This window comes from Siphateles boraxobius, unplaced genomic scaffold (genome assembly GCF_051911475.1).
Source record: "Siphateles boraxobius isolate OS27281-9 unplaced genomic scaffold, OSU_SipBor_1 41, whole genome shotgun sequence".
NCBI lineage: Eukaryota > Metazoa > Chordata > Actinopteri > Cypriniformes > Leuciscidae > Siphateles > Siphateles boraxobius.
In genome coordinates this window covers 37733546-37748753 of record NW_027509042.1, presented here as the reverse complement: position 1 = coordinate 37748753, position 15208 = coordinate 37733546, and the positions used below count along the sequence as shown (strand labels likewise).

Genomic DNA, 15208 nt, shown 5'->3' with positions numbered 1-15208 from the left:
ATTTTTTTTTTTTTACAGTCTATAGATAAAATACTATGGAAGGAAGTCAATGGGATCCATCAACTGTCTGGTTACCAGCATTCTTTAAAACATCTTCTTTTGTGTTTAACTGGAGAGAGTATAGAGGTTATTAATAATATATACTAGTACAGGTTTGGAACAACTTGAAGGTGCATTTTTGGGTGAACTATACCTTTAATAAAACGCGTAACCAAATGTTTTGGCACCCTCTGGTGGTTGATAAAACACCAAAATAAGTTGTCAAGCATGCAAGGTATCAATTATACAAATTAAACCACAACTTGCGATAATTTACAATAATTTATTAAAGCATTTTGTAAAGCCAGTTACAAAAGAAAACATTTTTTTTTCTCTCTCTCAATATTTTAACAAGCACTATTATTCTTTTTTTTTTCGAGAAAGCTATCATTTATAATATTATAACAATGGCAATGAGGAAATTACATTCAGGCCTTGGCTGCCTGCAGCTGAGCAAGGACCCCAGTGTGAATGCGTGAGAGACAGAACCAACCGTGCAATGTTAGTGTGCGTGTGTAATGTTGATCTTTATGTGTGAGCATAGTATGTCTATGATTATGTGTGTATTAGGCAGAGTGTAAGGGAGCACCTGAGCCTTCTCGGATGCTCTGAATTTGAAACACCACTTCCTCTTAGAACACAACTACTTCCAACACACTGTCACAAGATATTCAAATCTTTTCCACTTATTCATGTCAAGTCACCTCTGTCCATTTCTTCACAGTGCTCACACAATTCAACAGTGTCTGCAGAAGCTGACCTTTAATGCTGATCCGCTTTAATGGTTCTAGAAAGATCAGCATGATAGGGAGACCCCTGCACCTTCATTTCTCCAATTATCACTATAACACTATCATAACAGATAAATACAGCAAACCCTCACCCGCCCCTTCCCATTCAGTTTCTTAAATATAACATAACAATATTGTAATAGAAATACCCATACACAAAGCTCCCTAAATATCTTCATCATACATATTCCATCATTATCCTGGTTTCAATTCATGGTTAAATTCAGACATACAGTACACACACTCACAAAAGAACTTGCATTACATTGACAAATATAGTTGCATACCAAACAGCAAAATTACAAAGGTACTGTCGCAGTTTACTTCAGGATTATACTCGCATAAAAAGAAAAACAACAGGCATACTCAGACTCATTCGAGAGCCAGCGGATGATGATGCCCTTTTTGTGTTGTGGTCCTCTGTTGTGTCTTTTGTCTGTCATCTCTCTGGAATGAAACCTTGCTAAGAATGCCAGCAGAGCTCCATCATGACATGAAACACACAATAAAAAGGCTGCTATGGCCATGATAAAATGCCAGAAAGCAAAATAAAAATTGTGATCAGAGCAAAGATCTTCAAGAATGTGTCTTGATGTCTGTTGTGAAATGAGAAGTTTAGGGTCATTTGTCAGGCTGACTCAGGCAGTTCTTGTAAAGAGAAGACGGTCACTTCACCTGTGATTAGATGGAAAAAGATATGCATCTACGAGATGGTCAAGATGCACTTTAAAGATCACAAGGCTTTTACAGTCCAGTAAATGGGTGTAATATCAATGCCTGTACACTATGTACATCCTACAATTATTTATATGCACATTTTTAGGATTCAAAGACCCGCTTGACCAGTTTGTGCTGGTTTTTCAGTGCAGTCAAATATGATGACATATATTCTAGTTTTATGAGATTTCAAACTGCAAGGACTATATATTCTGCTCAAAAGTTTGGGGTCGTTAATATGCTTTTGAAAGCATCTCTTATGCTCACCAAGGCTGCATTTATTTGATCAAAAATACAGTAAAACAGTAATATTGTGAAATACCATTACAATTTAAAAGAAATATTTTCTATTTTAATATACAACAGAATTTTCAGCAGCCACTACTCCAGTGTACTTCAGAAATCTAAATGTTGATTTGGTGCACAGGAAACACTTATTAGTATCATCAATGTCTAAAACAGTTATGCCGCTTAATATTTATGTGGATAAAATATTCATACATTATAATTTTTTTTACGGATTCTTTGATGGAGAAAGTTCACAAGTACCACATTTTTGTAACACTTTAAATTACTTTACGGTCACATTTGGATCAATTTAATGCATCTAAATAGAAATATTAATATCTTTCACAAAAAAAAAACCCTATACTGCCCGGCCAAGAAAAAGTTGTTGTTTGGATTTAAGAGTCAATAATTGAATCATTATTGCATAGGTGCACCAAAAATTGATGCAGATCTTGATGGAAATAAATGTTGTGATGTTATTTCCATCAAGAGGTGCATCAATTTTTGTTCAAGATCTTGTATTAACAATGCAAGAGTCCAGCCCTCTGTAAAGTCTTCTCCAGCACATCCCAAAGACTCAATGAATTTAAGGTCTTTACTCAGAGGTGCCAATACCTCCCAACCATTCTTCACAATTTGAGCCTGATGAATCTTTACATTGTCATCCTGGAATATGGCCATGATGTGTGTGTCTTCATGGAGTGTGTAGATTTTAATTTCTTAAACAACCATCAATTAGGGTAAGAAGAACTGTAGCCAAACATATTACATGCTAGAAACACAATAATCACTGCAATAATGATCCAATCACTCAAAAACTCTTAAGCATTAGCCTATTTATATCCGAACAGTGACTTTTTCAGCCAGGCAGTGTACCCCAAACTTAAGAATATTAGTTTATGTAAATAAGATATCTAGCTTTGCATTCTGAAAATATTGGCATAAAGTGGGCTCAGCATTTTTGCATCAATACTGTAAAAAATGTCTTAGTGGAACAGGCTCTAAAAAAAATCCTTGGATTATTGTAATGTTGCAAAATGAATGTCATGTATACACGTTGAAACAGTACAAATACATGCTGATTGAATCTAGACTGCTGTAGCTTAATACTTGACAGGGTCTCTTTTCATAGCTTGCATTGGGCAGACCTGGTTCTACTTGCATAATACTTAATAATCATTATCCGATCTCTGTCTGTAATAGCAAATAGAGATGCCTAGGACCTGCACACATTTTTGTTGAACACTCGCAATCACCAAAATGGTCACAACACTTTTGTGCATTGGTACAGTTAAAGTTACACCAGCTTTGTATAACTGGCAAAATAATGAAACATTGCAATTACTGTAAATACAAATAATTTTAGACAGTATCAAATGTAACACTTTAGCATATGTATTTATAGACTCTGGCATTTAATACAAAATAGGATGTTTGTTGCATTTATAATGTGTGAAATATGAGTTGATGTGTGAACAGTCACACTGCTGATATCAACACACTGCCGGCCCCAGATATACTGCAATCTCATTGGCTGACTGACTCCAGGTGGCCCCTGCTGGTCATAACTACACATTTTTGGAATCAACATATAAATAGCACACATTTCATTATATTATAGTAGATGTTTTATCAGTGAATAATATTTTTGAAGCAGCTGTCCATGTTCCTTCTGGCGCCATCAGCCAATCAGTGCTGTCATGATGTCATTTTCCTGCGGCTCCAGAGAGTGATGTCACGTGGCATTTACGGCTCAAAAAAACTTGTAAGTGAAACTGAGCGGCCATGAGCAAAGATGGCGGAAATCAAATCGTGTATTTCTGGGGGGTCCTGCACCAGCCTAGCAGCTGCCATTGAGCTCAATGGGAATGTTAACGCATAGCTTTCTCCTGGCTGCTTTCTGAACGGCCACCAGCAGTCATGGCTTTACAAAATGTATGTGCTCCACAAAGCATACACTTGTGTGCACAATATACACACCTCAGTAAAACTACCAGTAAATGGAGTTGTAGGTAGTGGGCGGATAGGTACAACATCACTGACTGAAAACTGAGGATAGAGAGAAGGGAACAAAATGGAGAAGAGAGGAGGAGACAAGGAAATAAATACGTTTGGTCAGAGTGCTGGCAGTGAGGGAACGGGAACATTGAGCAGGTTACCGGGCTTTGTTGTGCTTCGTAAAGGTGAAATTGGTCCAAATAAATATGTGTGCTGTTGTATTTAGGACGGGTCAGACAGAGGATTCCAGTATTTCTTCTCTGCTCTCCTTCTCTTTTATCATTCATCAACGGTCAGTAGTATACCTCACTTTCGATCACATTGTGTATGTTGCTGGACATTGAGCTCTGGCTGTTGTCGATCACCTCATCCAGGCGCTGCTGTTGCTGGTGATGGACATGATGCTGCAGCGCTTTTTGACGATCATGTTGATGTATGCCTTCATGATCTTAGTGATTTCACCCACCTTAAAGCACACAACAAAACACACTGGTTAATCACTAGTTAAAAATAAAAAAAAAACAAGTAAAGGGAATATAGTGACTAAATCAGAAGCCCTATATTCAAAGATTTAATTTAGCATAAGAGACTATCTTAATTTCTGTTGTAATATAGGTTTATTAAATTGGTTTAGCAGTTTTATTGAAGAAAATATGGCCACTTAACCTGTAATTTAAGGGAGCAGAAATGTATCTACATAAGACAAGACAGGTTTATCAAGATGCACTTTAAAGAACTTGAGGCTTTCACAGTCTGCCTGCACACTAAATACACTATCGTTCAGAATTTTAGGTTCAGTAAGGTTTTATTTTTTGAAAAAAATTAATACTTTCATTCAACAAGGATCCATTAAATTTATCAGTAAAAGCATTTATGATGTTACTGAAGTCTATTTAAAAAACAATGCTGTTGTTTTGAACTTTCTTTTCACTTATCACTGTTTCCACAAGCAGTACAACTGTTGTCAACATTATAATAATAATAATAAATGTTTCTTGAGCACCAAATCAGCATATTAGAATGATTTCTGAAGGATCATGTGACACTAAAGAATGAGGTAATGATGCTGAAAATTTAGCAAAAGATTTTAAACAAGCAATTTAACAACATTCTGCACTGATAACAGAGACACAGAAGCGTGTTACCTGAGACGTCTCGAAGAACATCTCCCTTTCATCAACAATGATTTTGTATGTGCTGGGCTGAGGTGCTCCGAAGAAAACGATGTGCTCATACTGAAAAGTTTCGAGTGGTTTGGGTTCACCCCGTTTGTACACAGAGACGTTTTCAGCACTGACGCCCAGCCACAGATCATGAGGGAAGCCACCCTCCTTACACTGCAGACAGATATATAAAAACACAATTAACATGACCGAGACTGAGACATTGCCTTACTGACTACTCTCATAATAGTGGAAGATCTGAAAATATCCCTGCTGAAAAAGCAGCTTAGACCAGTCTGAATTTCATGAATCTAGGCTTATAATGGATTATGTGTGCAGTATGTAAACCCTTACCATAACTAGGTTTATGGTTTATGATGCTCAGTGCTGTTCTGGTTGCTGTTCAAACGCAAAATTTAGTTGGTCATTCAACATGATTTTTCTGGTACAGTTGGCTAAAATGTTTTAAGAATAAAATAAAAAAGATAAGTGGCTTTTAATGTGAGTATATTTCTAAATGAGTTTCTCAAGATGGCAAAGGCTGAGGTCCTTACAAGCAATCACACCATTACCATATGGCACAAGCTGATTGGCCTCTGCTGATCCTGCAGCCAATGAGATTGCTTGCACAACATTTAAATCGTATGGTTCAGTTTTCACAGCTGGCTAGTCCTGGCTAGTCCCAGCTCCACTTGCCTAGATCTGCTGCAGAATTTATGTATGTCTATTTATGCAGTATATAATACATGTTTGTGTATCTAATGGCATGGCAGTACCAAGTCTAGTCTGCTAAGATCAAATACATTAACATTGCCTTACCTATATTCATTAGCATACCAAAACTACTCTCAGAGTTGTCATGATTGAAATCCTGTATTTCCTGTTTATTTACACTTACCACTTTTGATTTCCAAGTGTAGTGTGATAGGTTTAAAATAATGTAGCAAAGTAGTAGAGGGTAGTAGTCAATATTTGTTGACCATCTATCACTAAACCCTACACTTCACCACTATGGTGGCCCTACAACATACATGGTAGTTATAGCCGTGATACTCAGAGAACCCTTTCTGATTTTTGTAATCCCACCACAGGCCCAGAGCCGTGAAGAAATGATTCACACCTCCACATCAAACAGTGTAGACCCATATCCCGGCCACTCTTTGATGATGGTCATATAACCGAGCATTGCCTGGTGCTGAGGCATGCCCTGTAGACGACTCCATTTCTCCAGTACACTGGTCAGTGTGGCTGACATCTCCTCCTTTACAAACATCTCCAGCATATGTTCCTCCTCCACACGCTGTTTCTTCAGCGATCCAGTCTTGAAGCTGCGTCTCAGAGTCCCGTCCAGGAAGTTGGTCTTCCGGCGTTCCAAAGTGTGAGCTCCCGGCCCTGCTATACCAGCCCCGGGTACTCCGGCACCCCCTGCTTTAGTGGACTGGAAGATGCGTGTGCGAAGTCGTCCTACGGGGTAGACGCTGCTCAGGCTCCAGGGCGTACGGGCCACATCACCATGGATGTACTGCAGTCGCAAGGCTGCTAAGTGCTGAAGGGTTTCCTCAGGGGCTGGGAAATGACCACTGATGAGACTCTCATGAGCCTAAGGGAGAGGGAGAGAGATAAGGGGGAGTGAAATTTTAAAAAACAGAGATGCCCAAAGTTAGCCCGCCATGTTGCAACACAAGGGGGGTTTGCAAAAACATGCAATTGAAGCAAATCTTATCTTCTAAACTATCTTTTTGTTTTAACATTTTTCTTTTATTTTTGCATTAAAATGTTGAGAATATTACTGAAGCCCTGAACCACAACGTAAAAATAAATAAATAAATAAATAAATATATACGAGAATACAATCTTCCGTAGAAGTTCTTACTATTTGTTCATTACTTTTGCTATGGTTAAATAAATGTTCAGTGATATCTTCCAAAGATTTCAAAATTTTGGCGCAATTTTTTCTCTATATGGTGTTGATATGGCAACTAGTAAATACACCAAGTTTCGTCATGCTAGCATTTGTGGAAATATTTAAAACAAGGGTGTTACAACTAGCCCCACGTTAGGTTGTGCCCCCGCTCACCCCCTTGGCAAGGCCATCTGGGTCGAGAGCACTTAACAGTACTGTCTCCCACTTCACCGTAAATCCTTTCTGGATACATTTTAAGAGCATCATTCTGTATCCAATCATTTGACCGGATCCCGCGATTTCCTCAGATATAAAGCTGGATAACTTCATCAAGTCTGAAAAGTGTTTTCGCCTATATATACTGTATATACAACAAAATGCATTTACGGGCTAAAAAAGGGGATTTAGCATGATATGTCCCCTTTAAGTCTATTCCGGCGCAGTATGTATTTTGTAACGTCCTAAACATTGTTAGATTAGCACCTGTAGAATTTAGAAGTGAATTTGATTATATAAAAAATGTTCTTTCATTATATTGATGTACGCAGTGTTGGGGGTGACTCAATACAAGTAACTTGAGTTACGTAGTCAGATTACTTTTTCAAGAAACTAGTAAAGTAACGCATTACTTTTAAAATTTACAACAAAATATCTGAGATACTTTTTCAAATAAGTAACGCAAGTTACTTTGTTTTCCCGTTTATTGACTAACAGCTCTCTTGTCCCCATGTTGAAACAAATCAAAGTGCAGAGGCGTTGTGTGTAAACATGATGGTTATTGTAGTTTTAGACTAAATGTGTGCATGCATTTACTCATCTCACTTGCACAAAAAAAGATGAAATATTCCTCAAAATGAATAAAATCAGTGAAATGCAGAATCAGAATACTATGCAAACCTCCAATAACTAAATGTGTTAAATAAAACATACATTTTTATGCATTTAATCACTTTATTGATCAGTGTGGTTGCTTCTGACCTTCGATGATTCAGTTAAACCATAAGCAATAATGACTATAGAATTTTTTTTTTATTGGTAAAGTGTTGAACTTTTTTAAACTTCCGTTATCCAAAATGGCAGTACAGCTGAAAGCTTTGCTTGAGCTGCGCCCTCTATTGTACACGGTGAATTTGCATTTCCTTCAGCCTGAGGCTTATTATTTCACTTTTGGTGTGAAAAGGTCTTTAAATTTGCCTGAAAATACTTTGTTTTTTATTTTTTGTTATAAAAAAACAAGCCCAGTTCAGGTGGAAAAAAAGTTATGTAAAAATTAATGCAACGCATTACTTTTCTAAAAAAGTAACTAAGTTACTTAAGTTAAATTAGTTACTTTTTAAGGGAGTAACACAATATTTTAATGCAATGGTTTTCAAAGTAACAGTAACACTGGTGTATGGCCCTCAATCAATTTTAATTCTTGGTCCTTCATAGTAAATATATATATATATATATATATGACAGAGATATTCTTATGTGACCTGGAATGAAGTGTGACATTGCAAAGCATTTTTCTGGCAATTTTTGTAAGAGAAATATTAGATTTTTGCAATAAAAGTGATGGAAAAACTGTGAAGATGGCAAATAAGGTTCCCTTTCGAGGGAACTCGCGATGCGTCAACGACGCTTTGGGAACGCTCCCAGCGTGAATGCGTCTGAAGCATCTATGTCAACTAGTCCAATGTAAGGAATGAATGTCACGGGCGGGTGACGTCATGACCAGGAAGTGATAAAAGAGCATCCGGTGCAAACCGGCATTAGCTTCTGTTGCCTCAGCAAGCGATCTGTGTCAAACTGTCTGTTATATTTACTGTTGTCTGTCTGATATATATATTTATGGAAACTAAACAATTGCACAAACTCTGTGTTCTCCCTGCTCGCGCTATTTAACGAGTAGGGACACACACGAGCTTTGTGTGATGTGTTTGGGAGTAGAGCATGCGGTATCAGCCTCCGAGGGGGCTGATTGCCAACATTGTGAGAAGCTTTCGCTTCGCATGCTCCGCTCCCGCCTGTCACTTTTCGAGGAAAGTGGCCGGGCTCGCAATTCTCAGGGTGACAGGTCCCGCGTCTGCCGAGGCAGCGCGGAGAATGCATTCCTGTGGATCGCGAATAGGATCTCTTTACGGGGTTGGAGACGGGTCCGCGGATCTTATCTCCTCCCTTTCCACGAGGGATCCAGTGCTCTCTCGCCGGTCTCGGAAGCCCGCGCTGCGGTCTCTTCCGCCCGGGGAGAGAGAGAAATCAATGCTTCAGTGCTCTACCTCCGAGGAGGTAGATGTGCTGGGCATTGAAAGTGACACAATCATGGGGGAAGTGAATTTGCCATCTCTTTCCCCAGCGTATGAGAAATATATATAGCCTATATATATATATATGATAGTTTATATATTATATATAAAATAAAGTGAATATATATAAAAAATATATATAAAAAATAATAAGCTGGTGGAAGTGTTTACTAAGGCTGTAGATAAATTAAATATTTATGACCAGCAGAAATAAGGGGGCACTCGTCCTAAAAATAAAATAAATTAAACGAGTTTCCTTCCCTCTATTTTTCCACCTCCATCACGGGGCCTTCCATTTTTCCCGATCTGCACAGCGAGCTGTCTAGATCATGGAAAAAGCCTTACTCCTCTTGTCTTTTAGCCCCCACATTCATGTATATTCAGATATTTGGGGGTTAAGAGGGTATGGCTATGGGGCAATACCCCGGGTAGAACAGACGCTTGCGAGCTATCTGTCTCCCGGTTCAGTATCGTACCTGAAGGCGTCGGCTTCTCTCACTAAACCATTAAAGAAAACTATTTTTTAATCTAGTGGGAAAAGCATATATGGCAGTGGGTCTAGCATGGGCCTGCTTGCACACCATAGCAGTGCTACAAGCATATCAGGCTGACCTGCTGCGGTATTTGGACAGAAGTGAGGGAGTTTGGCCCGATGGGGTTTGAGAACTCCGTCGGGCCACAGATTTATCTCTCAGGGATGGCAGCCCTTGTGGTCACTGAGAGACACCTCTGGCTCAATTTGATGGGAATCATAGAGAAAGATACAAGATAATCTCTCCCTCGCTATGTCCAACCCCCTGGGGCTGCTGGGCGTGAGCAGCTCCAGCCGTCTAGTTTCTCATACACAACACAGCAGCCAAAGCCTTCAAAGCAGAAGCCGGATCCGAGGACCGTTCTTCACGCTGAGAAGGCTGCGGCTCAAAAGAAAAGGTCTGGCGCCACCGGCGTCAGACCGGTGAGGGCAGCCCCAACCGGGGTGGAATGGTGTACACCTCATTATACGGTGCCCTTTCCATCTCGGTGCCCTCAGGGGACCGTTCTGCCAACCCCGCCACCCTTGGTTCTTCAGGGCGCAGCGGTCTCCAGCGAGCTTCTGGCGCAGCGTCAACTCGACATTGCGTCGGAATGCGCCCTCTGAGGGGGGTTCGAAAACAGTCAGTTCGGGTGGTTCCTGCCAGTATGCTTCAGGTCCCCGAACTGGCTGTCTTTATTACACCAGAGGCCAGCCTCGAGGGGCTGGTTCCCTTGGTAGATTTTCTGGCAGCGCGGAAGCTACTGCCAAATATATCTCTATGGGTCCTGCAGTTAGTAGTAAGAGGCAGATTTGGTTCTCGTCCTCCAGGCTACAACGGGGTGTTGCTCACGTTAGCAAGAGGTAAAGGCCCTGATAGCAAAGAAAGCTATAGAGCAGGTGTACTCACCCGACATTGCGTCGGGTCTTTACAGTCGTTATCTCATTGTTCCAAAAAAGGATGGAGAGCTGCGTCACATACTAGATCTTCGTCTGTTGGAGTGTTTGGTGCTGGAACTCAAGTCCAAAATGCTGACACTCAAGCAGATCGTGACTCAAATCAGATCCGAGGACTGGTTTGTCACGATAGATCTAAAAGACGCATACTTCCATATCTCCATCCTCCCTCAGCACAGGAGGTTCCTGAGGTTTTCTTTGGGGCAAAGAACACCAGTATCAGGCACTTCCTTTCGGTCTAGCTCTATCACCCCGCACATTCACGAAGCGTGTAGACGCAGCTCTGGCCCCGCCAGGCTGCAGTGCATATGCATTCTGAATTGCATAGATGACTGGCTGATTCTAGCGGAATCAGAACAGTTAGCGGTTCGGCACCGAGGTGTCGTTCTCGCTCCTATGCAGATGTTGGGGTTGAGGCTCAATGCCAAGAAGAGTGTGCTTTCTCCAGTACAGAGAACCACTTTCCTTGGTGTGGTATGGGATTCAGTGACGATGCGGGCCACTCTGTCGCCCGTTCGTGTAGCTGCTATCCTAACAGCCACAAAAGAGCTGAGGCTAGGCCAGTCACGCACTGTAAAACAGTTAGAGAGACTGTTGGGTCTTGTGACAGCAGCGTCCAACGGGATAACTTTTGGCCTGCTGTACATGAGACCTTTACAGTGGTGGCTCAGGACCAGAGGGTTGTCCCCGAGGGGAAACCCACTTCGTATGATCAAGATCACGCGGCGGTGTCTCCGCACCTTGGTTATATGGAGGAAACACTGGTTCTTAACCCAGGGTCCGGTGTTGGGAGCTCTTTGCCATCGAGTTGTGATCTCGACAGATGCTTCCCTCACCGGCTGGGGAGCGGTATTGGAAGGCCGCTCAGCTCAGGGCTTGTGGAGGAGTCATCATCTCTCTTGGCACATGAATTGCCTAGAGATGATGGTCGTCTTCAATGTGTTGAGACATCTCCTCCCAGACCTGAGGGGCCATCATGTGTTGTTCTGGAACAGTGACTGTTAGGCCTCAGGGCAGCAGCGTCCAATGTGATACCCTTTGACCTGCTGTACGTGAGACCTTTACAGAGGTGGCTCAGGACCAGAGGGTTCTCCCTGAGGGGAAACCCACTCCTTACGATCAAGATCACGCTGCAGTATCCCCGCGCCTTGGTTATATGGAGGAAACTCTGGTTCTTGACCCACAGACAACACGTTGGTGGCCTCTTATTTTGGTCCCTCAAGAAATTACGCTGTCTGAGGGCAGTGTATATTCCGGGGGGGGGCCAGAATATTGGAGCAGACACCCTGTCGAGGCAGGGGCTGAGGCCAGGGGACTCCACCCCGAGGCGGTGGAGCAAATATGGGAGTTTTACGGCCAGGCAGAAGTGGATTTGTTCTCGTCTCAGCATACGACGCACTGTCCACTCTGGTTATCCCTCACTCAACCAGTCCCCTCGGGGCTGGATGCTATGGTGCAGACGTGGCCGAGGCTACGTCTGTACGCATTTCCCTCCGTTGCTCTGCTCCCAGGAGTTCTGGAGTGAATCCGCCAGGATGGAATAAGCCTATTTAGTAGCACCACCCTGGCCGAGCTGAATTTGGTTTGCGGACCTAATTTTTCTCCTCGACGGACCTCCCTTGGAGGTCCCGATCAGGAGAGACCTTCTGTCTCAGGCAGGGGATGCAATATTGCACCCCCGGCAGGGGATTTGGGAACTGTGGGTTTGGCCTCTGAGGGGGCCCAACTCATAGAGAGTGGTCTCTCAACCGAGGTTGTTTAGACCATTCTAAGCTCCAGAGCTCCCGCTACGAGGAAACTATATTCACTATTTCGAGAGTTTTTCACTTCTTGGTGTTACCAGCGTCAGTGGGATCCGGTTAACTGTTCAGTAAACACAGTATTCGAGTTTTTGCAAGAACGCTTTGTATCAGGTCTATGTCCTTCCACGCTTAAGGTATAATATGTGTGGCGGCCATTGCGGCTTTCCACGCCCTGGTGGGTAGTACATTTTTGGGTCGAGACCCCCTGATCACTCGTTTCCTTCGTGGCACTTTGAGGCTGAGGCATGCAACTTGCACTAAGGTGCTGGCTTGGGACCTTGCAATAGTTCTAGAAGGCCTATCTGGGGCTCCCTTCGAGCCCTTAGATTTGGTCTCAGAGAAGTTCCTTTCTTTTAAGACTATTTTCTGCTAGCTATTTCGTCCCTATAAGAGTCAGACCTTCAGGCCCTTTCGGTCCCCACCTGCCTTGAGTGCACCGGGATGGCCAAGGCAATCTTACCCGAAACATGGATATGTTCCAAAGGTGCCTACCATTATTCCGAGGCCTATTGTGCTGCAGGTTTCTGTCCTCCCCCATTTTTCGGACCAGGAAAAGCTGAACCTCTTGTGCCAGTGCGAGCACTGGACACTTATGTTCATCGGACTTCTCTGTCGAGAAAATCCAACCTATTGAGCATATAGATAGTCGAGACTATTCTTCTTGCTTGTGAGTCTTCTGGCCAACCATTTGGTGGTCAGGGCTCATTCCACTAGGAGTATGGCTTCTAAGCGTATTATCTGGAGTTCTCTCCAAGACGTTTGTGATGCGGCGGGCTGGTCCTCACCGCTCACATTCATGAGGTTTTACAGCTTGGACCTGGATGCTGCCCCAGGATCCCAGGTGCTTGGTGCAGTGTGACAACAGGCTGACACTCAGGCATTTGAAAGTCTGGCGTTTTGGGTATTCTCGTTCCCAAAGCGTCGTTGACGCATCGCGAGTTCCCTCGAAAGGGAACGTCTCAGGTTACGACTGTAACCATAGTTCCCTGAGAAAGGGAACGAGACGATGCGTCACCCTGCCATACTTCCTGCATCCCTGTGATCGGCTTGCTTCGGCAATTTTTGAAGCTAATGCCGGTTTGCACCGGATGCTCTTTTATCACTTCCTGGTCATGACGTCACCCGCCCGTGACATTCATTCCTTCCATTGGACTAGTTGACATAGATGCTTCAGACGCATTCACGCTGGGAGCGTTCCCAAAGCGTCGTTGACGCATCGTCTCGTTCCCTTTCTCAGGGAACTATGGTTACAGTCGTAACCTGAGACGTTTTGCATACTCTAGATAGTTTTTTGTATAATTCCATAGAAAAATTCAAACATACTGTACATCAGTGTCATCAGAGAAGGGACAAGATTTTTTTGCAAGTGGGAGAAGTTATTTTGATTAAAAATTACGAGGGCACATGAATTAAGAAAATCATGATGTGCACTGATAAATAATTTATAATAAATACTGCAATAAAAAATAAATCCCCCCCCCCCCCCCCCCCAAAAAAAACTGTCATTTGGATTTCATGGTGACTTTAAATCAGGAGAATCAATACTAAGAATGCTCTATAATTGGTATACAAAGTAAAAAATACTTTTGCAATTCACCTGCTCAAACATGAATGCAAATTCCACTCCCTCTTTAGGCATGCTTTCCACATCAAGAAAGCAATAAAGCTTGAAATATAGCCTCCATGGCCCTTCCTCCTCCTCCTCCTCACCGCCTGCCAACCTGAAAGAGCAAAGCAGTGCAGATGAGCCTCAGTCATTTTACAGTCAGTCATGAAATACACCATATGAACGGTCACATTTTCATTACCTCTCAAACTTCGCGAGCACATCTGCCACAATTACGCGGCTTTCAATCGCCCGGCTCGCCACCTTATTGTGTTCAAACAAAGAGAACATGTTCCTACTGTTTTCCATCGCCAGACCACGAATCAGCTTCTCCACCACCTTCACACAAACAAGCAAAAATAAGATCTCTTTCATCCTAATTCTTAGGGTAGCTGTGTCATTTCATTTTACAATTCTAAGCAGAGATGTTAAAATGATTTTAAAAAAAACTCTCTCTTCCTCTCACCTCTCCAGCTGTGGTGTGTGAGTTGATGGATATCTTGCAAGACCCTCCACCATGGCAGTACACAGTAGTTGTCATTTCCTGTCTGATCAGCAGGGCGGCGATCTCCTCCTGAGAGGGCACATACTCCCTGGTCTTTGTCTTCTTCAGGGACTCACCAATGAAGTGGGCATACTTCTCAATCTCAGTGCCAGGGTAGCGCTCTCTTATCCTGAGTTTATTCACAAAAAAAACATAGTGTTTGTCAAATGACCTTTGAGACTCCAAGATGCTATTTAAGCAGCATGCCTCTCTGTTACCTCTTCAAATGGAATCGAAGGTAACGCAGAATGGCACGACTGGGCAGAAAGGTGCAGCTCATGCAGGTGAGCAGGTGCCAGTGTGCACGGTTTGCGGGGCTGTTGGGTTGGGGCACGTGATTGGTCTGTTTGATCAGCTGACAGTACACCTCGTCTCTCAGTGGCCGCAGATCGTGGCAGGTTTGCAAGATGCCCTGAATTATGGCAACAGGGTCTGAAACAATCTCCATCTCCTGAAGTGAGTTAAAGATTTTCACTGCCTCATCCTGCAGGCTTCCGTAACCCTTCGCCTTTTGCACTGCAGAGAGAAGGAGAGAGTAGTAAGTTAGTAAGATGACTCTTTTCTTTAATCATATTTTGTACAGTAGGTTTAAAAACTCATT

The 15208-nt window shown here is 42.5% G+C and overlaps 1 protein-coding gene across 2 annotated transcripts in view; it reads right to left on the bottom strand.

Annotated features, from left to right (window-relative positions):
• Nucleotides 1-306: 306 nt before the first annotated feature.
• Nucleotides 307-15208, bottom strand: part of myo10l1 (myosin X, like 1) — a 102442-nt gene continuing 87540 nt past the window's right edge. For both annotated transcript variants that reach the window (XM_077199425.1, XM_077199424.1), the window contains exons 33-39: nt 14826-15123; nt 14530-14737; nt 14266-14402; nt 14055-14178; nt 6117-6596; nt 4979-5170; nt 307-4299 (exon numbers count right to left, since the gene is read on the bottom strand). In XM_077199425.1, coding sequence (XP_077055540.1) covers nt 4195-4299; nt 4979-5170; nt 6117-6596; nt 14055-14178; nt 14266-14402; nt 14530-14737; nt 14826-15123 — 1544 coding nt within the window. In that variant the 3' untranslated portion in view covers nt 307-4194. The remainder of the gene's footprint in view (nt 4300-4978; nt 5171-6116; nt 6597-14054; nt 14179-14265; nt 14403-14529; nt 14738-14825; nt 15124-15208) is intronic.